The sequence below is a fragment of the Onychomys torridus genome, chromosome 6 (assembly GCF_903995425.1).
Source record: "Onychomys torridus chromosome 6, mOncTor1.1, whole genome shotgun sequence".
Taxonomy (NCBI): domain Eukaryota; kingdom Metazoa; phylum Chordata; class Mammalia; order Rodentia; family Cricetidae; genus Onychomys; species Onychomys torridus.
In genome coordinates, this window is record NC_050448.1 from 21,373,529 (window position 1) to 21,397,514 (window position 23,986).

At 42.3% G+C, this 23,986-nt stretch overlaps 2 protein-coding genes across 9 annotated transcripts in view; both read left to right on the forward strand.

Moving 5' to 3' along the window:
• Positions 1 to 6,000, forward strand: part of Abhd18 (abhydrolase domain containing 18) — a 50,551-nt gene extending 44,551 nt beyond the window's left edge. For all 8 annotated transcript variants that reach the window (XM_036189466.1, XM_036189464.1, XM_036189465.1 and 5 more), the window contains 3 exons: positions 3,458 to 3,836; positions 4,839 to 5,001; positions 5,283 to 6,000. In XM_036189466.1, coding sequence (XP_036045359.1) covers positions 3,458 to 3,836; positions 4,839 to 5,001; positions 5,283 to 5,334 — 594 coding nt within the window. In that variant the 3' untranslated portion in view covers positions 5,335 to 6,000. The remainder of the gene's footprint in view (positions 1 to 3,457; positions 3,837 to 4,838; positions 5,002 to 5,282) is intronic.
• A 12,737-nt stretch (positions 6,001 to 18,737) lies between these two features.
• Positions 18,738 to 23,986, forward strand: part of Larp1b (La ribonucleoprotein 1B) — a 103,427-nt gene continuing 98,178 nt past the window's right edge. Inside the window, 1 exon segment of the mRNA XM_036190240.1 lies at positions 18,738 to 19,599. Coding sequence (XP_036046133.1) covers positions 19,089 to 19,599 — 511 coding nt within the window. The 5' untranslated portion in view covers positions 18,738 to 19,088.

A 23,986-nucleotide genomic window follows, 5' to 3' on the forward strand; every position in this document is an offset into this window, starting at 1 on the left:
TACAGGAGAAAGATCTCTTTCTCCATTAATTCACAAATTCAGAATGTGAACAAATGTGAGGAAATTTTAAAACTCTGTTACCAGGTAAGCTCACCAGAGAACACACATGAGTGTCCTCCTCCTTTTTCTCCTTTTTATTTATTTATGTATTGTATGTATGAATATTTTATCTGTATGTTTGCCTGCATGCCAAGAGAGGGTATCAGATCCCACTATAGATGGTTGTGAGCCACATGTGGGTGCTGGGAACTGAACTCTGGACCTCTGGAAGAGCAGCCAGTGGCCCTAACCTCCAAGCCATCTCTCCAATCCTACATATGAACATTCTTTTTTTAACTTATTAATTTTTATTTATTCTTCTCATATATTATATCCTGATTGCAGTTTCCCCTCCCTCCTCTCCTCCTAGGCCTTCCCCCCACTTTCCTTCTCCCTCAGATCCACTCCTCCACAATTTCAGAAAAGCAAGTCTTTATCTCCAGCCAGTGACTACATGGGGAACTTGCCCAAATCATGCAGCCCCATCCTCATAGTTTTTTGTCTTTTTTGCACAAAAAATACATCCTGGTTACACACTTCAGTTAGCAAAAAGCAAAACTACAGCCGGGCAGTGGTGGCACACGCCTATAATCCCAGCACTTGGGAGGCAGAGGCAGGTGGATCTCTGTGAGTTCGAGGCTAGCCTGCTCTACAAAGTGAGTTCCAGGACAGGCTCCAAAGCTACAGAGAAACCCTGTCTCAAAAAAACAAAACAACAACAACAAAAAAAAAAAGCAAAACTACAGAAGCCAAAAGGCGAGGTTACTCCATTTAGGATTCTCCTGGATCCTGGAACTACGGCCCAGGTCCTTGATAGATTAGCTCTTTGCTCCCACTTTGGCAGGTGTTGGGCCTGTGTGGTGGGTTTTAAGGTCAAAATGGCACCTATAACATGACTTTAGTTTTATTTTACCTCATTGTTGACATTGAGCATGTGTTTATAAGCTAAGACTACGTGTTTCAGGTTTCCAAAACACACACACACACACACACACACACACACACACACACACACACACATACACACACACATCCGTTGCCTATCTTGAATTTCTTTTTTAAAATAATTTTTTTGTTAGCCTGGTGTGGTAGCATACACTTTTAATCTCAGCACTTGAGAGGCCAACACAGATCTCTGAATTGGAAGCCAGTCAGGTCTACATAATGAGTTCCAGTACAGCCAGGGCTATATAGAGGGACCTTGTCTAAAAAAACCAAAATAATAAAATAATTTTGTTAGTCTATAAATAAGTGGATTTTATTGTGACATTTTCACACATACTATATTGCTTTTTGTTCCTATTTGCTCCCATGCCCTTACCCCATATCTTTCTTCCTTTTTCATGTTTTTGTCTTGTTTGTGAGTGTGTGTGTGTGTGTGTGTGTGTGTGTGTGTGTGTGTGTGTGTGTACGTGTGCACACACAATCTTTGTCTTCCTGAGTCTGGCTAATTTTGCTTAGCATACTCAAACAGTTCTTTCCATTTTCTTACAAATGTCATGTCATTGTTTATAGCTAAATGAAATTTAATAATGTATGTGTGCCACATTTTCTTTATCTATTCAGCTATTTCTACTAGGCAGGTAGATATTCTATTTTAAGCTAGCCTGGTCTAGATGTAAGCTTTAGGCCAGCCGTGTCTCCAAAAATAAAGTAAAATAAAAAATGATTTGATTAGCCACTTCTCATATAAGTTGCAAGTCGATCTTGTAAGGATGTCATCTATTCTTTTTATTTTTCTCTTAATATACAAATATAATAAACATTACTTTCATTTATGTTGTATTTATAAGTCAATAAGTTTTACAACTTTCATAGGCAATATTTTTTTCTTTTATATTTTTCAATTGTTAGTCTATCCCAAAAAAAGGAATTTCAAGTAGCTATTTTTTTTTGTTGTTTGTTTTTTTGTTTTTGTTTTTGTTTTTCGAGACAGGGTTTCTCTGTAGCTTTGGAGTCTGTCCTGGACTAGCTCTGTAGACCAGGCTGGCCTTGAACTCACAGAGATTCACCTGCCTCTGCCTCCCAAGTGCTGGAATTACAGGTGTGTGCCACCACCGCCCGGCTCAAGTAGCTATTTCTTGTGCTTAAATGTACATTATAGTACAGGTATGCCCATAAAACTTTAAGAAAGTCTGGAATTAAAGCTATGTTTTGAAATTTTTGGCAGTAAAATCTGATGCAGATGACTTTAACTTTTTTTAGACAGGGTTTCTCTTTGTGGCCTGGCTGCTGTCCTGGAACTCACTCTGTAGACAAGGCTGGCCTCAAGTTCAGAGATGCACCTGCCTCTGTCTCCTGAGTGCTGGGGTTGAAGGCGTATGCCACCACCACCCAGCAACTTTGACCTGACAACTCTTTATTAGGAAACATTTAACAATAAATGTGCTGTTTATCTTCATCCTCTTCAAATTTTAGTATCTGTTTTTCCTTTGGCCCTGTAAGAATGATAGTAAATCTAACAACATGAAATTTACCATTTTTTTAAAATGCCATTTTGATGGTTCAATTCATTGACAATGAGCATACCCACAATGTTGCGTAGCCATCACCACCATCCATCTCAAAACTTTTCATCTTCCCAAATTAAAACTCTACCCACTGGGGGTGCTAGAGAGATGGCTCAGAGGTTAAGAGGGCTGGCAATTCTCCCATGGGTCTTGAGTTCAATTCCCAGCAACCACATGGTGGCTCACAACCATCTGGTACCCTCTTCCGGTGTGCAGGTGTACATGTAGGCAGAACACTGTGTACATGATAAATAAATAAATCTAAAAAACACACACACAAACTACCTATTGGACAATTACTACTTCCATCTTCCTGCTGCCTGGAGCAACCACAATTTCTTTCTGTCTCTGAATGTGACTGTGGTAGACCTTATGTGAGCAGAATACACACACTTTTCCCTTTGTACCTGGTTTATTCACATCCCATAATGTCTTCAGTGTTCATTCATGTGCCTTGAAAGGGACTTAGCTAGGAGTGGTGGCCTGTGTCTGTTATCTCAGCACTTGAGAAGCCAAGGCTGGAGGCTCAAGAATGGGATCCTATGCCAGAAAAAGGAAGACAAAAAATACTTCCATTACTCTTTGTGCATGTGGGGGGTTGGGGGAGCGGGGGTGGAGGCGGGTCTATGACAAGGTCTCACTAGGTAACTCAGGCTAGCCTAGAACACCCTGTATTTATAAGTCAATAAGTTTTTCTCCTGCCTCAACCTCTTAAGTGTTGTAATTATAGGTGAGCGCCACTACCTCGATCTTTTTGTTAATTTCTGAGACTATTCCATTGTATGTATGCCATACTCTATTTTACCTACTAATACTTATTACTACCTTTCCTGTTTTTAAAATGTTTCAAAAAGTTGTGAATATAAATGTTCTAATATAAAATGTTTTCTTTTTTATCATATATTCAGACAGATTCTTTCAAAATGGGACATGAGTTCATGAAACACTTCCCTAGCAGTGCAGACAAGCTGACTAACCTGAATCTGGTTTCTAGAATGTTAAATTTAGATATGACAGACCAAGTTGTGTCCCCAAAGCATGCTGAGTGCCAAAATCCTGGTAAAACATCTATCAGTGCTACTTCAAAAGGACACTTGTTGCAAGATACTGCAAAGATGGAATGCCTGAATCAAACACTCTCAACTAACAAAAATCGTTATGCAAGTTACAACCCTCAGTCATTTCACCTGCTCAGCAGAGAACAAAAAAGAAGCAATCTTCAAAAAGAATCTCTAATATTCATGAAAGGAGTCATGGATGAATGCACTCATGTAGCAAACTTCTCAGGTACTAATTTTCATAGGAAACTGAAAACAGTTGTGCTGTGTAAATATTTGTTATATACACTTCATGTGTGGATAGGTGTTTTGCCTGCATGCATGTCTGTGTGCCACATACATGCCCATGGAGACCAGAAGAGAGTGTCAGGTCTGGAGGAATTGGTGTTACAGATGATGTGAGCCACCATGTGGAAGCTAGGGATCGAACACAAGTTCTCTGGAATATCAGCCTGTTCTCTTAAGCACTTGAGCCATCTCTCCAGCTCCCTGGTATTTGTTTTTGTTTTTCTGTGTATATCTTTAGAATATTCATTTTAGGGCTGGGGATATAGCATACATAATGTCTGGGCTCAATCCCCAGCACTGCATAAACTGGGAATGGTGCTATATACCTGTAATGTTAGCAGTAGAACTCAGAGGTAGAGGCACGAAAATCAGAAGTTAAGAGTCCTCTTTGACTACAAAGTGACTTTGAGGCCAACCTGGATTACATGAGAATTTTGTCCTTAAAAAAAAAAATCTTCATTTTATTAAATGACTATTGTGGTACCATGGTATATTGTTTTTCCCTTTCATGTGTGCATATTCATCTGTATGTATACATACATGTGGAAGCCAGAAGTTAACACTGGGGTCTTCCCTCAGTTACTGTCCACCCTAATTTTTGAGACAAGTTCTCTCACTTGGTAAACTGGTGCTTACTAATTCCACTAGACTGGCTTGGCCACTGTCTACTTCCCCACTGCGGAGATTATAAGTGAAGCCTGTGTCCAGCTTTTAACATGGGTTCTGGGAATCTAAACTCATGTTTCATGCTTATGCAGCAAGCACGTTGCTGACAAAGCCATCTCCCCAGAGTCTAAGTTGTTCAGACTGGTCTTGAACTTGTAATCCTTTGCCTCAGCTAGGATTACAGACTCATGTTTGGTGCCTTTTGTTTGGTAATATGATTTTAGGTAATTATACAAAAATCAAAGACCTTTTTAATGCATCAAAACCCTGTGCTTAGTTCCAGTTGACCCAAGCCTCATCATAGTGGTACAAGCCAAAGAGGATGCCTATATTCCACGCACAGGAGTTCGAAGCCTACAAGAAATTTGGCCTGGTTGTGAAATCCGGTACTTAGAAGGGGGTCATATCAGTGCTTATCTCTTTAAGCAAGGACTCTTCAGGTAAGATGATTTGTCTAAATAGGTATTGTTGCTTGTTTAGGGTGATTTTTTTTTTTTTTTTTATGCCTTAAGAAATATACGGAGGCCAACAAAGAAGTAGAAAAACTAGAACATATAATAAAAATATTTTAAATATCACACTAAAGGATTTTTCCTAGGTTCTAGAGATATCAGAAGCATATTTTATCAGATAGTTTTAACCAGAGATAATCTTAGAAATATAATAGTTTCTGTCCTCCATATTTGAAAATGACTAATTATTTCTTTACATTTCATTGTAGACAAGCCATCTATGATGCCTTTGAACGTTTCCTTCATAAATATGCTAACTAATTGGATCAGTGTGTAACATCCTGTTTCCTACTAAAAGAGTTCACCCTGTGACAATGTGAAAGATAAGTGGACAGCACTGCTTACATGACCGCCGCCATGTAGTCTGTGTGCCAGTGTTACGGGTCAGTTACCAACTGGATGCGTTTCAGTAATGTAAAAGCAGTACTTGAATCATACAATCCCGAAGTATTTGTTACTCTTCTGAAAATCTCATATATTCAATATGACATCTGTTATTATTTATAAAACATTTTAATTATGAATAATTTATTGATTCAGAATAAATAGAAACCCTATTGGTTTTTAATAGAATTGTTGAAACTAAGATTATAACATCATATGTACTGTAACTGTTATATGGCATTTTTGATATTAATTTGATTTTAAAAACCTGTGTTCCTCCTTTTTGTCTGTGAAGTGGGTTTATAATCTAGTTTTCAACTTTAGGTACTTTACTGCCATAGAAATCCTAAGATATGTAAGTCAGTGTTAGCTTTGAATTATGAAAATATCCTGACTGCTGAGCTGTGCCTATGTGATAGTATAAATTTATAATCCCAGCACTTGAGAAGTGAAGGCAAGAGGGTCAAGAGTCCCGTCATTGTTTTTTACGTAGCAAATCTGAGGCCAGCCTGAGCTACATGAGACCCTGTCTCAAAAAATATACCTGGCATGGTAGCTTATGCCTTTAATCCCAGCAGGCAGGAGACAGAGGCAGGCAGATCTCTGTTGAGTTCAAGGCCAGTCTGGTCTGTAGAGCAAGTTGCAGGCCTGCCAAAGCTATGTGTCTCAAAGAAATAACATAGTAGTACAAACCAAAAACTGATTTGTAGTGCTTTTTAATAACTAAACTGAATGCTGAAATATACAAATAAGATTAATTAGACTAGAGCAGGCTTTAAATTTTTATCAAAGATTAGGTCAGAAAAAGTGCCAGGGCTGGGCTGTGCTTGCCCAGCCTATGAAGGCCCTGAGACCAGTCCCCAGTACTGCCAAACAAAAAGAAAGCCTGGACGTGTTTGGGGGTGGTGTTTAAACATGTTTTCTCTACTTAAGAGAGTTTCGTTTTGAAAAATGGATATAATAGAAGAACTTTGCACTTGATGGCAGATTCTGTCAGGCGTTTCTTACACACCTGGTTCTTCTTTGACTTTTTAATTTCAGAATAGCCACACATGAAATTGAACCATTGTACAGAAAAACTTGAGGTTTTATACACTGCTAACTTTTTAAATGGGAGTTATAATGGATAGATATTTGGTGCTGATATCAAACTTCCCTAAGCTAAGATGTTCAAAGTGTGTTTCTGTCTGAATTCTGTATTGCTCTTAACTTAAACTAGGTCTTGCTGGTCTAGTGGGGATCCGTAAATTGCAACATGCCTTTGGCAGCTGTTTAAAGATGCTGTGTCATTCTAATGTCTCTCTTACTAAAATTCCTGACAACTGTTTAAATGTTTTTACTGTGAAGTCATTGATGGCAAGTAGTAGCTCCTTGGACACTGTTAGAGCTGTTAGAGCTACAGCAATTTTGTATATTCAGACTAGAACTGTTACTTTTCACTTCAAGTACAAAGTGATCCTTAAGAATAAAACCTGGCCTGTGCACGCCTTTAATCCCAGCACTCAGAAGGCAGAGGAAGGTAAATCTCTGAGTTGGAGGCCAGCCTGGTCTACAGAGTGAATTCCAGGACCGAGAAACCCTGTCTTACAAAAACAAAAACAAATAAACCAACAAACAAAAACTCAAATTAAATGGATTACACTGTTCTATCATACATGTAGTGCGAGAACTTTATTGGATTCAAGACATAGTTTCAGTAAAAAACTTATTTTTTTCTTTACATATACATTTCTTACTAAAAACTTTCTGTGGTATGTAGTTTTTCTAATAGTAAAATAATGAAATTTGATATTTTAATTAATTCTTAGACTATTTTAGAATTTTTATCTTTTAAGAACTGGGTGCAGAGCCAGGCATGGTAGCATACACCTTTAACCCTAGTACTGGGAGGCAGAGTTCAAAGCCAATCTGGTCTACCAAGCAAGTTCCAGGACAGTTAGGGCTACACAGAGAAACCTTATCTCAAGAGAAAAAACAAAAGGACTGGGTGTCACTGGCAGTACATGCCTGTAATTCCAGCACTTGGGAGGCAGAGGATCATTCACAAGTTTGAGGTCAGTGTGATCTGCATAGTATGTTCCAGACCATCCAGGGCTACCTGTCTCAAATAGATAAATTCATTTTCATCCTTAATTCACAAAACTGCCTAAACTGATTAATTGAGAGAGGAAAATACCTTTTTTCACATTTTTTTTAAACCTACTCTGCAAAATAGTAGCTTAGGTACACACACACACACACACACACACACACACACACACACACACGTTATATATATTCTTTGAGAAATTACTATATTCTCAAAGTAGTCCTGCCCGCCATTTTCCTGCCTTTTTGTATATTAGGTTATAATATACTACCAGTTTCATTCAGACCAGAATTGCAGGGAACTAGTCCTCACAAGCAAGTTTGACCCAGTTTTATTTGGTGTATGTAGTGGGTGTGCATTCCCAATTCTGCCAGCAGACTTCTTATATGTAACTAATACTCTCTATTTTCTACTCAGCTCTAAAGACTCCTGGAGTTCTATAATTAGACTTCATGATTTGCCAATGTTGTAATTAGATCATTTTATTAATGTATTTTTAATGTGGTGCATTAACTGAATTTTAAAAATATTTCCAAATTTTATATTTCATAATAAAAGTCTATTTTAGAAGTTATTTGCTTTGTTTTTTTTTAAAGAGGTATCATTCCAACGACCAGAGGCATGTATCATTTGAGTCATGTGTCCAAACTTGAGCTAATTCTGTGTTTGCCCTTAGATATTGTACCCATGTAGTAAGGCAGAAGTAAGTAAGGGAGGCTCTAACACAACAATATGGGTATCTTAATATCTCTTCAGAGCCAGGTTTGCTCCATGTGATCCCAGGAGAACAAGCATTCCAACATACCATGTTTGTCTCAGTGTTGTTTAACTTGGATGTGATTATATCCAAAAAAGTAAACATGTCGTAAATAAAACCTCAAGGTTTCAATTAACTAAAGGATTCCCTTGGAGTGGGAGGAATGGGATCCTGGACAAAGGCTGCCATAGAATGGTTTAGAAGTCGGATGTGGTTGCTCATATCTGTAATCCCAACACTGAAGAGGTTGAGGGCAGGAGGAAAGAAAGTTCAAAGCCAGCTTGGCTGACTTCATACCTGTAGCATTGGTATGTGTACCTGCACCTGCAAGCATGTGCATACATGCACACACAAATAAATATAATATAATTTTTGAGCCAGGCAGTAGTGGTGTATACCTTTAATCCCAGCATTCGGGAGGATGAAGCAAGTGGATTTCTGAATTAGAGGCCATCCTGGTCTACAGAGCAAATTCCACTACACAGAGAAACCCAGTCTCAAAAAACAAAATAATAATAATAATTGTTATTATTATAAATTATTTAATAATATACTATTAAAACATGGTATAAACAATATATAATAAATATTACATATTATTAAATAATATATTATTCTTTTGTCTCAAATTACTTTGAGACAAGATTTTACTATGTAGCCCTGTCTGGCCTGGAACTCACTAGGTAAACCAGGCTGGCCTTGAACTCAGAGATCTGCCTGCATCTGCCTCCTGAGCATTTGGATTAAAGGTGTGTGCACCATGCTGAACTGAGATTAGGACTATTTTTTCATAGAAGATAGTTCATTTGATGGGTTTCAAAGTTCTGTTCCCTATCATCAAAATTTTTTGCAACTATTTATGTATCAAGGTTCTTCCACCAGGACATTTTGTATAATTTTGCTCTGAGAATGTCTACACAGATAGGTACTGCTAAAAGCTGATGATGATCCCAAGACAAATGCTTTCATTTTATTAAATTTTACTGTATAGCCTTGGCTGGCCTGGAACTAGCTATGTAGACCAGGCTGGCCTTTACTCACAGAGCTCTCCTGCCTCTGCCCCCTGAGTGACAAATGCTTTTAGTTGGACCCTTTGGAGGGTGTTTATAAAATTCTACTCCACTGCTCTTCATACTTGTCTTGTTGTAATAACATAAAGTGATGACAGTACCACATATGGTTTCTATTGTGACTACTCAATTAGTACAGTGTAAAGCAGCCACAGACATTCAGAAATGAGTAAACATGGCTGTGTTCCAGTAGTCTTTTACTTTCGGAACTGAAATTTGAATTTCATATGATTTTCATGTGTCACAAAATATTCTTTTCATCTTAGAGTGCTTTCCTAGCATGCTCAAGACCTCAGTTCAATACCCACCAGTTGGGTGGAGGTGGGGAAAAAAAAAGCCATTTGTAGTTTATGCCTGTAGGGTGCACAGGAATGGGGCAGGGCCATAGGCCATAGTGTACCAATGCCCAAGCCAGGTAATCCATGCAGCGCTTACTTGTTTCCTTTTTATCTCCTTTACACTACTATGTATCATCTTCTTGGGATGGAAGCAGCAATATAGCTATTCCCCTTCAAGAGCCTTTTTTTTTTTAGGGGGCGGTGTGTTGAGGCAGGGTTTCTCTGTAGCTTTGGAGCCTGTCCTAGACTAGCTCTGTAGACCAGACTGGCTTCGAACTCACAGAGATCCACCTGCCTCTGCCTCCCGAGTGCTGGGATTACAGGCGTGCGCCACCACTGCCCAGCTCTGTGTAGCTTTTGAGCCTTTCCTGGAACTCACTCTATAGCCCAGGTTGGCCTTGAACTCACAGAGCCATTTAATAATAATAATAATAATAATAATAATAATAATAATAATAAACAGTTGGGGAGCTGGAGAGATGGCTCAGTAGTTAAGAGCACTGACTGCTCTCCCAGAGGTCCTGAGTTCAATTCCCAGCAACTACATGGCGGCTCACCACCATCTGTAATGAGATCTGGTGCCCTCTTCTGGCCTGCAGGCATGCATACAAACAGAACACTATATATATATATATATATATATATATATATATATATATATATATATATATATATATATATATATATATATGTATATATATATATTATCAAATCTTTTTAAAAAACAAAACAAAACAGTTGGGCTAGAGTTGTAGTTTAATGTAGAGTGCTAGCATTTGTGAGGCTCTAAGTTTGATCTCACCACTGCAAAATAATAATAAAGAAATGATATAATAAAAGTGAAAATACTTACATAAGAAAAGCCAGAGGCCTTCCCTTCACTTTCCCATCTATGACTTTGTAACACTTTTCATCATCTGGAAAATACTAGGTCACAGGGTTGTGGCAGATCGTCCTAATGTTAGCACATCCCATTACATACCAAAATTACATCCAAGGGCTGGAGAGGTGGCTCTGCCTCAGAGTGCTTTCTGTGCGAGTTTAAGGACCCAAGTTCCTATGCCAACGTCCAGGTTAAAAACTGGGTGTGGGGGTTGGGGATTAGGTCAGTGGTAGAGCGCTTGCAAGGCCCTGGGTTCGGTCCTCAGCTCTGGAAAACAAAACAAAACAAAACTGGGTGTGGCTGCGCAAATACCTGTAACTAAGCACTATGTAGGGAAGAGACAGTTCATTGAAACTTGATGGCCACCAGCCTACTTCTGGGTTCTTCAGTAAGAGACTCAAAGGAATAATACAGAGTGTGATAAAGACTTGAGGCATCCTCTTTACCTCTGCATGCAAACATACACACATACACACACAACACACACACACACACACACACACACACACACACACAAATAAAAAAAATTAAATAAAAAGCTTTTCTGCTCAGACATAATGAACTTTCAGAATGAAACCAGAAGAAAATATACTTCACTCATTATATTAAAAAAAAATGAAACCTAGGAATAAGCATAATTAAGGAAGTAAAATGCATCTACAATCCACAGATTCAACATAATTCCTACCAAAATTCCAATGATATCTCACAGAATTAGAAAAAACATCAAAAATCATATGGACTCACAAAATACCCATAGAAGTCAAAGTAATTGAAGGCAGAAAGAACAACACTGCAGACATCATAACCTGACCTCAAGTTATACATAGTAACAAAAACAACACCTAGACCACTGGAAGACCCAGAAATCCACACAACAACAGTCACTAATGCTCGATAAAAGTGTCAAAAACAAACATCAAAGGGCCATCAACATGGTTCAGGCCATGTAAGCCTGACTACCTGAGTTTAATCCCTGGAAGTCATATAAAGGTGGTAGAAGGAGAGAGCTGACTTCAAGTTGTCCCGGGACCTCTGCATGTATGCTGTGGCACATGCACACCCACAAACATCTCTCTCACATATACCCACAATGATAAATAAAACAAAAAATTTTAAATGTAAAAATGGATTCAGCTCTAGATTTCACTCACATACATGCCCCTTCTCTATCGGCAAATTAACAGTAAGCTAGATTAGGCCATCAGAGGGTCGAGAACCTGAAGGTCATCTCAATACTGACAGATGAGACCAGAGGCTCCCCAGTTTGAGGCCAGCCTGGGAGATACAAGGAGAGCCTGTTCTTTTAGGCTTGAGAGATGGATTGGAAGTCAAGAGCACTTGTTCTTATATAGGACCCAGGTTCAATTCCCAGCACCCACATGGTGACTCACAACCATTCATTCATAATTTCAGTTCCAGGTAATTTGATGCCATCTGTGGGCACTAGGCACACACATGATGCACATATACACATGTACACATACATACATGAAGGCAAAATAAATAAAATAAATAAACATAATATAAATTTAAAACATAATTTTCCCTTCAGAACTGGAAAAGAGAAAATGTTCTGCTTTTCTGTACTTACTAATTATTAGAATATTTAAAAAGATTAAATATTACCATTATTTGTGTTATTGTTTAAAAAAATTTTTTTTCATGTGCATGGGTATTTTGCCTGCATGTTTGTGCCCCACATTTGTGTCTGGTGTCTGCAGAGGTCAGAAGAGAGCATTAGCTCTCTTGGAACTGGAGTTAGAGACAGGTGTAAACCACCATGTAGGTGCTGGAAACTAAACCCGGGTCCTCTGCAAGAGCAACAAATGCTCTCTACTGCTGAGCTATCTCTTCAGCCTCATACGGTATTACTTTTAATGGTTTGTTTATCTTTATTTATTTATTTATTTATTTTGGTTTTTCAAGACAGGGTTTCTCTGTGTAGCTTTAGAGCTTGTCCTGGAACTCAGCCTTGTAGACCAGGCTGGCCTCTACCTCCCGAGTGCTGGGATTAAAGGCATGCACCACCACCGCCCAGCTAATTTTTTTTTTAAAGATTCATTTTTATTTTATGTGTATGGGTGTTTTGTGTGCACATGTCTGATTCCTTGGAACTAGAATGATAGATGATTGTGAACCATGGTATGAGTGCCATTAATCCTACCAGTTCAGAGAAAATAAGACTACTACACCACAGTTTAATGCCAAATTTGAAGGAAGTTTTAATTAAGTACTAGCCAGGCTGATGGACTCTCTGGCAGGTCCATCTCCTAGTTCCCAGAAAATGACCATGAGTCACACCTTCCAGAGGCTTAAAGGGGAGCCCCACAAGGCCACTGTATTTCCCATCAGATCCAATCAGAAATAAGCATATATTCTGACGTATTTTCTGCCTATGTACCCCCCACCCACATCCAATTGGGCAAGCATACATCCTGACATATTTCCTACCCATGTACTTCCTGACTACAAGTGATCGAGCCCATTCAGTGCAGATGGGTCACACGAACATAGGACAAACAGGAACTTACAAGCTGCAAACAGAACTCTTAACCTGTAAGGTATATTTTTCCTGTTTTGCTCTCACATTTTGGGAACCAAACCTAGGTGTTCCTAACTGCTAAGCCAACTCTTTAGCTCTTGTTCTGGTTTTTTGAATCAGGGTGTCCTTCTATAGCCCAGACAGGCCTAAAGCCCACTTCCATCTCAGCCTCTTGGTGTTGGACTGCCTGCTGTAAAGGTGCTTCTGGAATAAGCAGGAAGAATACAAAGTCTAACATATACATCAACATTAACCTTGTAGGTTAGAGAAAAATAGGAAACATTACTGGAACCTATTAACAGACAAGACTAAAGGCCTACAAATCTGCAGTTTGAAGCAAGGATTCATCATATCTTCCTTAAAAAAATTATTTACCTTTAAAATGGCTATTTTGTAGGAAGTTAAAAGAATCTCTGGGTCCATTTCATTTTCTCCTTGGATTTGTCAGTATCCAAAACACACTCTATTTAATGCAGTCATTGAAATGTCTCTAGCATCCAGGAAGACTCCATGAACTTTGGGTTTTTGCTAATCTTAACCTGGTAATAGAGGTCCTTACTGTTCACATGGGAGCAAATGTCCTGAAACAGCAGGGGGAGTGGTGAAGGGAGCATGCTCAATCATCTGAGCGTTTGTTAGCAAATTCCAAACAGGAAAAACAGGACTTCTCTTCCAAAGGCTTATTTGAACGATCCAGTCATCGAGGTTGTATAAAAATTATTTAATGTTTCATAACTTCTCAAAGCTCAAGGGACCATTCTCAAGAGACAACCTATGTTCTCTGGATTCCAATTTCCTATTACACTGGGAGGGGGGTAATCTCAAGGAATTTAATATGCCTGCCTACATTTTACATTTATCTTATATAATCCTCACAATAGCCATGATATGGGTCTTTGTGGAGGCAGAGAGTCCAGTTAACAGGCGGTGGCATCCTTATAGAAGGGTGATGTCATCATGGAGGAGGCTGAGAGCAGTGGAGGACATAGTAAAGGGATCCAGTAATCCAAAATCCAGTAAGATTTAGTGAGAGCCTTGAACACTGCTGACAGCTTCCTGTCGATGAATGAACTAGCTATGGAAGGTCAGGGAAAGGGATGTGCAAGTATGTCTCTAACTTTTCAGGACTGGAAGGTGGTTGCCATTCACTAAGGCTTTCAGCTGAGAGTGGTGACCCAGGCCTGGAATCCCGGCACTTGGGAGCCCCGGGTATATGAAGACTTCAGTGGCAGTCTGGGCTACATGAGACCGTCTCAAAGAAGAGAGTTGGTTTAAAGGATGCTTCCTTTCACACACTCATAGGAGAGCTCTCCTTCATCCTCCACCCATTTGCCTTGAGTTTTGAACCCAATAACTTGTTGCTCTAGGGTAGGACAAATAATCCCTGCTCAAAGAGAAGTAATTCATAGATTGGCTAGTGCTCATTTACTCTCATTACAACAAATGAACTGAAGTAATAACTCAATGGTCAAGTGTTTACTTAGCACACCCTTCCTGGCTTTCACCCTAGTACTGTTTTGGACATAGAGATCTCTCTGTTTGCCCATGCTGGCCTCAAAGTTCTGGGTTTAAGTGATCCTCCCACACCTCTTGAGTAGCTGAGATTACAAGTGCCTAACACCTTACCTTGCCTGGCTCCTCTGATTTTTGAACTAGGAAATGGAGGAAGCACCTGGTATAAGCTATATATTAGCTTTTTATGTTATTGTATAAAGGAAAAGACAAGGAACAAAATGGAAGTTGACAATGGCAAATTGGTTTAGCTAGATTACCACTAATGAATGTCACTAATATCAATACTCAAAATTTGTAATTTGAAGTTCTTAAAAGTACCATTTACAGAGGTATAGACAATCTTCCGAGAAATCAACAGGGGATAGCAGAGCACCCTGAGGGCTGGTGGCTATTATCTCTATGCCTAAAATGACAAAGGTAAGAATACAGAGGACCTTGTAGAGAGAAAGCTCTGCAGACAACCTTTGGTGATCCACCTTTAGGAATGAGGACTGTGAACTTCCTATCTTCAGATCTTTCTACTATTCAGGTACTGGAGGGCAAGACTGCACACTGCTACTATCTAGGGAGGTTAGACTTCTGTGGTACAAGGTCAAGAGAAGGGGGAGGAGGGACTTCCAAGTATGGTGCCACATGACTGCAACTCCAGGCAGCACTTTCGAGGCTAAGGCTGATAGACTGAAAAGCTGAAGTCAGCCTAGGCCACATAGCAAGTTCCAGGCCAGGCTGGGCTACCTAATGAGACTCAGTTGCAACAAACCAAATAAAACAAAACAAAAAGTACAAACCAACCAACCAACCAAAGAAAACACAGAGCAACCCACTTTCCAGATCCTTCCCAGGCAGCTATTATTCTACTTTTTCTTTTTCTTTCTTTCTTTTTTTTTTTTTTTTTGTAAGATTTATTTACTTATTACATATACAGTGTTCTGCCTGCCTGCATGTATTCCTGTATGCCAGAAGAGGGCACCAGATCTCATTACAGATGGTTGTGAGCCGCCATGTGGTTGCTGGGAATTGAACTCAGGACCTCTTAACCTCTGAGCCATCTCTCCAGCCCCTACTCTACTTCTTCATAAAACCTTGCTTGCTTGCTTTTCAAAAGCAAAACATGAAACAAATAAAAAGAATTAAAAAGACTAGAGTGAATATGGCAAGATAAAAAGAAGCAAACTTGTTTACTACAGCTGGGCTGTGGAGGCCCACACTTTCAATCCCAGCACTCGGAGAGGCAAAGGCAGGTGGATCTCTGTGAGTTCAAGGCCAGCCTGGTCTACAGAGCATGTTCCAGGACAGCCAGGGCTGTTACACAGAGAAGCCCTGTCTCAACATGCCCCTCCCCCCAATCAAACAAAAAATGATATAGATAGATAGATAGATAGATAGACAGATAAAATAGACAGCCAGCTCCTGTCACAGCAGTAGTAATGTACTACAATAAAGTCTCTTAAATCTTGCCACTGCATTCTAGAGACCCCGAGACTACAACTGCCCTCCAGTTCTCTCCCTGCAAAGCAAATACTGTTTCCTAGAGACACTGTTTTTTGATGATCCTTCACCTTGACTCGAGAAGTCTGAGACTCTTCTAGACAACACAGAGCTGGGGTGAGAGCTTAGTCAGTAAAATACTTGTGAGGTTTTGAGTTTGGTGTCCAGAACCCATGGGCAAAGGGACACAAAAGCATAGTGGTACTGGGGAAGCACAGACTCACTGGACAGCTGGCCTAGACTGGGCAAGTCAAGCCAGTGAGGGAACTTACCTGTAAATAAGTAAATAAATGAATAGGTAGATGCTGCCTAAAGTGTTCCTCTGGCCTTCACACATGCAGCAGCAGCAGCAGCAGCAACAGCAGCGCGTGTGTGCACACACACACACACACACACACACACACACACACACACGACAAATGTCCACAGCAGCACAAGTAAATGCAACTTTGGAGAGACACCATTACATTTCCTTTTCCTCCAGTGACTCAGTTGTGTATTTGAATAAGCTGATGGTAAAAGTAAATAGAATGTGTTTGGAGTCACACTCACTGGCATTTGTTAATACAATTGTGTAGAAGAGTTAAGTATTTCCTAACAAGACTTTTAAAAACAAAAAGTTGATTGTAACAAGAACAGCTAGCTAGCTGGAAGTTAAAATTCAAAGTATCACCAGGACTAGAGCTCTTAACGTGGGCATTGGGAATAGAAACGGAAGTACAGTCCTCATTGAATAGCAGCCAGTTTCAGAAGGTTGCTTAGGGTCAGGTAAACCAGGGAGTTCTGGGTAGAAAACAAGAAAAGCCTTACTGTTTATAGCTGATGTAATGTGTGAAATGGTAAGTACAGTATTTGACGTGGTTGGGGGGTGGTGTAGGTGGAGAAAAACTCTCAATGATGTGCTCTCAATGATGATCTTGCACCAGAATATAATTTTATTAAGCCATAAGTACAGTATGTGCAGCCAATATCACTCTAAATCAAATTTCATTGCTAAGCAGAAAGGTCTCACTAGGTTTATGAAAATCTGTACTATTTCAATACCCATTGTAGGGAAGAAAAATTGGGAATATAGTTGTTGTGATCAAGTGCTATTTCCATAAATTAAGGACTGGGTAATAAACTGGAAGTTATCTCAGCCCTTGGGACGTGGAATCATGGTCGATTGTTCAAGACTAGGGGCTAGAGAGATGGCTTGAAGATTAAGAGCACTTGCTGTTTGGCTTCCCAGCACCATACTGGGCAGTTCACAAAAGCCTGTATCTCTAGCTTAAGGAGAATCTGATACTCAGGGCACATGCACACTTGTGCACACACACACACACACATACAAAATTAAAAATAGAATAATTCATGCTGGCTGTGCACGCCTTTAATCCTAGCATTTGTGGGGCAGAGGCAGGTGGTTCTAAAAAAAGAATAAATCTTCGAAATGGAGAGTGACTGTTCAAAGGCTGCTGGGTGTGGTCCTTATGTCTTTAATACCAGCCCTAGGGACGCAGAACCAGAAAAATCTAAAAGAATAAATCTTAAAAAGAAAAAAAAATCTTCAAGATATAGCTGCTGTGTGGCACTCAAGCCTGTAGTCATCCTAGCATTTTAAAAGCCTGAGGCAGGCGCATTCCTTTGAGTTCAAAACCAGAATGATCTAGTCGATGGCTTCTGGTCAGCCTGGACTTGAGTGGGACGCTGTCTCAAAAAACAAGCAAAAAAGAAAGCTCAAGACCTTGAGTTCAAGATCAATTTGGCTACGGGAGCCCCACATCAAAACCCACTAAAAAAGTAAACAATGAAAAGGGGGGTGAAATGTTAAGTATTGTTTTACTCAAGAGCACTCAAGAAACATTTCGTTGTCTGTGGCGTGGAATCAGGACGGACAAGTGCACTCCTTGCCATTTCTGGGCTCGGTCTTGACCTGGACTCTGGATCGGGAGTGCCCGCGATGCCCACAGCCTCATTGGGAAACTTCCCGGGTCCTAAGGAGCCGCTCTCCTGAAGGGCTTACAGCGCCTCACCTCAGCGGAAATGGACCTCCCGGTCCCCGCGGAAAGTCCTCGGCCCCGGGTCACAGAGGCGGGAGTGGGGAGGCGCCCCGAAGGGTAGCAGGTTCACCATGGCCCGCCGCTGAGGCGGGGCCCACCTCAAACCACGCCCGCCGCACTCGGAAAGACTCGTCAGGCCGCGGTCGCGCACAGCTAGGCGACTAGGGGAGCGGGTGTGTAGCCACGTCACTCTCCAGGGTGCCCCGCCCTCCACACGCCCTCTACATGCCCCGCCTCCTGTCTCACCTCGCCCTCTGTAAGCCCCGCCCCTTATCCTGCCTCGCCCCCCGGTTCTCGCCGGGATCCTTGGGCACCTCGCCTACTGAACGCTGGTCCTTCTGGCGGCCTCGCCTTCTGCACGCCCCGCCCACCGGCCCGCCTCGCCCTCTGCACGCCCCGCCTCTTGGACTCCTCGCCCACTGACCCGCCTCGGACACGAATCGCCACGCCCATTGGCCCGCCTGGCCGTCTGCACGCCCCGCCCACTGGCCCGCCTCGCCCTCTACACGCTCCGCCCCCGGCCGCCTCGCCCTCTGCACGCCCCGCCCCCTGGGGCAGTTACCGGCTCAGGCCGCGCGCGCCTCCGCGTATCGCCCAAAGAGCCTTCAGCCTGGCTGGAGCACCGCGCTGCCGCCCGCGCCCGCTGAGGGCTCGCGGCTCGGGCGCGCCCGGCGCGTGTGGCGAGCTCCGGCCGTGCGCTGCGACGAGGCCGGGCGGCGGGCGGTTAGCGCTCCGCTCGGCGGGCGGGGAGGAGCGGCACGCCGAGCGCTGCACGCCTCGGCGGGCGGGTTCCGCGTCCCAGGACCGAAGCGGGTCGGTGCCCCCGTGTAGAGAGAGGGGCGGCCGGGCTCCCTGGACCCGGACGGCCCCCGGCTGGGCAGGAGGCTGGGGCCAGGGGCCGGCCATGTCCGCTCGCGCCCCGGTGCCCGCCGCTGCCCCCCGGGAGGACCCGCCCGCCGTGGCCGGCGACCGGGACGCTCTGTTGGCAGCGGCGAGCCGGCGGGCGGAGCAGCCGGCGCCCGGCGAGCGGGAGGGCAAGGAGGCGAGGGAGGAGCGGGCCGCGGCCGCCACCAGCGCGGGGGCGCGGGGAGAGCCGTCGCCGGCGCTCGTGCTGGGACACAGCGTGCCGCAAGCGGCCGTGCCCGTGAGGCCGCTGGCGCTGCACCTGGCACACAAGGCGCGCGCGCCCGGGGGTCCCTTCGGCGGGGAGGCCCCACCGCTGCCACCGCCGCCGCCGCCGCCAGCACCGCGGGACCCTCCCGAGGACGCCCAAGAGGACCCTGCGGCGGCCGGCCCCGAGGACAAGCCGCCGCCGCCGCCGCCAAAGGGGAACCCGTGGACCAAGAAGCTGCCGCAGCACCTGTCCCCCGTGGGCACCGGCGCGCCGCCGCCCGCTCAGGACGCCCCGGAGGCCGGTGAGCGCGGTCCGCGGGAGGTGTGGGGTTCCTAGGTGTCATTCACCGTGCCCATTTACATAAATGGACATGTGGGAGAAGGAGCGACAGGAAGAGGTGGGACCTCAGGTTCTCCTTGACGGGTAGGGGCACGGCGTGGGTGACTGGGCAGCGCGGCCCGGCTCGCCTGGTGCCTTCGCGTGTCGGCGACCTGGACGCAGTGAAGACAGACGGTGGGAAAGTTTCCGTGAACTTGCCGGAGTGTGAGCGGGTCAGAATTAAGCGGGTCTGTGTGTAAGTGGAAGCGCGGCTGGGCTCGCTCGCGAGGTAACTGGTGAGAAGACAGGTCCCAGAAGGCTGCTAGGGCGATGTGGCTGTGAATGTAGCTGGCATTAAGGTGATTTGCGTTTCGGAATGCCTGACAGGACAGTTGGTGGAGAGTCTGGATCGCACGGCTGGTCTCATGCTGGCCTGCGCAGTAGAGATCGGGTTGTGCCATTGCGTTCGAATGCTGACCAGTGCAATATGGCCCTTGGGGCTTTATTTGGGTTGCAGCAACTGCAGTTTAGAAAATAAGATTAAGACTGGCCTGTGTTTGGTGGCGCACGCCTGTAACTCCATCGATGTGGAAGACTAGGCGTCCGAAGCCAGAATGAGCAATTTATTTTACTAAAGTCTGAAAAAAAAAAAATAGAAATGCTGAGTGAAACTCCCCATTTGTTTTTAAAATTAAACTGTACTAAAATAACTGGGCTTTTTATGTGAAAATTGAGGCTGTTGGCAAGTTTTCACCGTTCTGAGGAGAGCCGAAGTTTGAGTATGTTCACAGGGTTGTGGGGGTCAAAGGCGGTGAAGGGATCCTGTACAAATGTGATAGTTGTATCTCTCCTGTAGGGGGAGATAAATGTTGAACCAACTTATTAGTCTCTTAGCTTTTGCATGGAAATCCTCATTATTTTGTTGTTTTGTTTGCTTTTGAAAAAGATCTATTTGTGTATCCCAGGTTGGTCTGGAACTTTTGATTCTCCTGCCACTGCCTCCTTCCAGTTGCTGGGATTATAGGCATTCGGCTCTCCTCATCAATTCTTACTAAATTTTGGCACTTTAAGGAAAAAACAAACAAACACTGAATTTTGCCTTCCGTTAGTATTGGCATAATTCTGGCCCAGCTGAAAAGAGCTGTTTACTACCATTGCTAAGTGAAGAAAACATGCTATGCCAAGCCTTTCTAAAATTTAGAAAGAAAAGAAAGCCCTGGTTGATTGTTTTATTGATGGTCACCTCTCCACGTCTAGATATGTACTTATAGAATTACCAAATATGAAGAAGCCAGTTTTTATTAACCCAGTTTTTTAGATTTTTCAAAGTGAGACTTGGGATTTTTTTTCCCCCCTTCCTATGCTGGGGATGAACCCAGGGCCCAGTGCTTTATTATCAAGCTGTATGTACTGATAACCTATACCCCCCTCAGGAATTTTAATTACAAATTACTTGGGAAAATATTTGACAGTTTAACCTACTTGTGCCTTGGATCTTCAGTCATTCTTAGATTAAGAATATAGTGAAGCTTAACTGGGAATATGGCCCATACCTGTGTTTCCAGCAGGAGGATCATGAGTTTGAGGCTGGCCTGGATTACATTCAATACCAGATCTCAGGAAATCAAAAGGAGCTTGGCCTAGTGGCTCACTCTTTAATACCAGCACTCTTAAGAGAGTGATAAGCAGATATCTGAGTTCAAGGCCAGCCTGATCTACCTAGTGAGTTAAAGGATAGCCAGGTAGGCTATGTGGGGAGACTCTTGTCTCAGAAATCAAAAGGAGTTTCAGTTATATCAATGTTTCTTTATTGACAGCTCTTACTTCTTGCAATATTACTCTGCAATATTAACAATGCTTTTCTTCAGATCTGTGTCAGGGTAATGACCCTGACTCTAAGCTCTTCCTCCATAGTGTCTAATAGGTAACCTAAATAAGAGATTGTGGTGTAGGAAGGCACAAAATAAGTAGGTGATAGTTTAGTTATTACTACTAACTAGCTAGTTGACTTTGGCAAGATTATTGATCTTGTAAATTAATGACATGGCTGGGTTCATGTCTTCTATTTGTTTTTTGTTTTGAGATGGCATTTTCTGAATTATCCATGCTAGCAACAAACTCAAACCTCCCCCTTGGTCTTCCCAGTAGCTGGGATGATGGGCATGAAGGAGCCAATTTTTTTTGTTTGTTTGTTTGATTGATTGTTTTTCAAGACATGGTTTCTCTGTAACAGCCCTGGCTATCCTGGAACTCACTTTGTAGACCAGGCTGGTTTCAAACTCAGAAAGATCCACCTGTTTCTGCCTCCTGAGTGCTGGGACTAAAGGCATGTACCACCATGCCCATCAGAGTCAGTTCTTAACACTGGAGTGCTTCCTACATGCAAGCTAGGTGATGTGGCGTCTCATTTGCTGAAGAAAAATGAATAGGATGATACAGGGTTTGGGCAGATGGCTCAGTGGTTGAGTGCTTACTGCTCTTTCAGTTTCTAGCACCCACATCAAGAGGCTCACCCTAGTTCCAGAGGATCTTTTGCCCTCTGATCCCTGAGGGTGTTTGCACATGGGTGGTACACATACACAAAAATAAGAGTAAATCTCTTCTAAAATAGGAAATAAAAAAAGAATGAGATGTGTAATGGCATATACCTATAGCCCCAGCTACTCAGAGGCTGAGGCTGCAGGATCAACTACACCTAGGACTTCGAGACGAGCCAGACCAATATAGTGAGGCAGGGCTAGAGAGAGAGGTTTCTCAGACAGAGATTAAGAGCATATAGTGCTTTTTCAGAGGATCTGAGTTCGGTTCCCAGAACCCACATTGTGTAGCAAATAGCTGCCTGTAATTCCAATTACAGAGAACCTCAATACCCTCTTCTTACCTCCTTGGGCAACTGCACTCACATGCACATACACACAGATAAACACATAATTAAAGTAAAATAAAGTAAGGCCCTATATAAAAAAGAGAGTAATAGTAATGATAAATAATCAAATATGTCCAGAGATCATTTAGGATTCAAAGGATGCAGATTAAGCTATATTAAATTAGCAATCTATTGAGAGGATGCTTCTAGAATTTTATTTTACAAAATAGGGTACTCTTGAAAGAGAAAGAAAAGGATATTAATCCCAGCCAAACTGTGCTCTTATTAATGAAAGAATTACATCCACAAATTTTTGCCATAAACTCCATTATCAGAGTTAGATACATTATAGGAAGCATGTGGAGTCTTTAGAATACGACCATGAACTTTATTTATTACATTTATTTATTGTGTGTGTTTTTGTGAAGATCAGAGAACAGCTTTGAGGGAGTTCTCCTTAGATCATGTGTGTTCTGGGGATCAAGCCCAGGTCAGGCTTGGCAGCAAGCTCCTTTACCTACTTGGCCAGCCATATTTCAGTCAAAGCCGGGACCACCTAGGAATGTCTTGAATTCAGTATTGAGATTTATGATCTAAGATCTTGAACTGTCTTAAGCTTGTGTTAAACAGCTATACTTTAACAGTCCCTTCATTAAGTAACAGTCTATGACTTGTTAATCACTTGCTTTTAGCTGTAGTTATGTAGTAAAAATCTGTCTTATAGTGTAATTTCACAAAAACTGGGAATATAAAAATACTGATATTTTGCTCATTTTTTTCATATTTATTCTTTGACTCTGGTTGTTTGGAGAAAGGATCTCACTATATATCCTGGTTGGCCTGGAATTCACTATGTAGACCAGGCTGGCCTCAGATCTATCTGCCGTTGCCTCCTTAGTGCTGAGATTAAAGGCATGTGCTATCATGCCTGGCTTTGTTGCTATTTACCAACCCACTTTTTTCCTTTTTTTTTTTTTTTTAAACTCCAAGTAAGTTTGCTGTTAATACATTCATGAAATACATCTTAAACAATATATATATCCTTATAAAAGTAAAACTACTGGGGCTCAGTTGGTAGAGTGCTTGCCTTATAATAGCTGAGCCTGTACATTTCATTTCAACATACACACACCACAGAGAAGACCCATAACTCTTGATCTTTTGATGTTCCCTTCAAAAAAAGTTCAAAAAAGTCATGTTACTGATTAATCAGTTTACCGATTTTTTTTAGATCTTCTAGTAATTACTTTCAAAAAGTATATTCCATAGGTGTGCTTGGAATGTAAAATTTCATCTACCATTTTTTCATTTAAAATACTGTCTGATTTTTAAATTTAATTTAACTTTTGAGACTGGGCTTTGTGTACCTCAGGTTGGCCTGAAACTAAGTAGCTGAGGCAAACCTTGAATTTCTGATCCTCCTGCCTCCACTTCCTAAGTGTTGTGTGGTTCAAGGCCTGTGCCACACCATCCCTCCAGTGATGCCCCGCTGTCTGGCTAATCT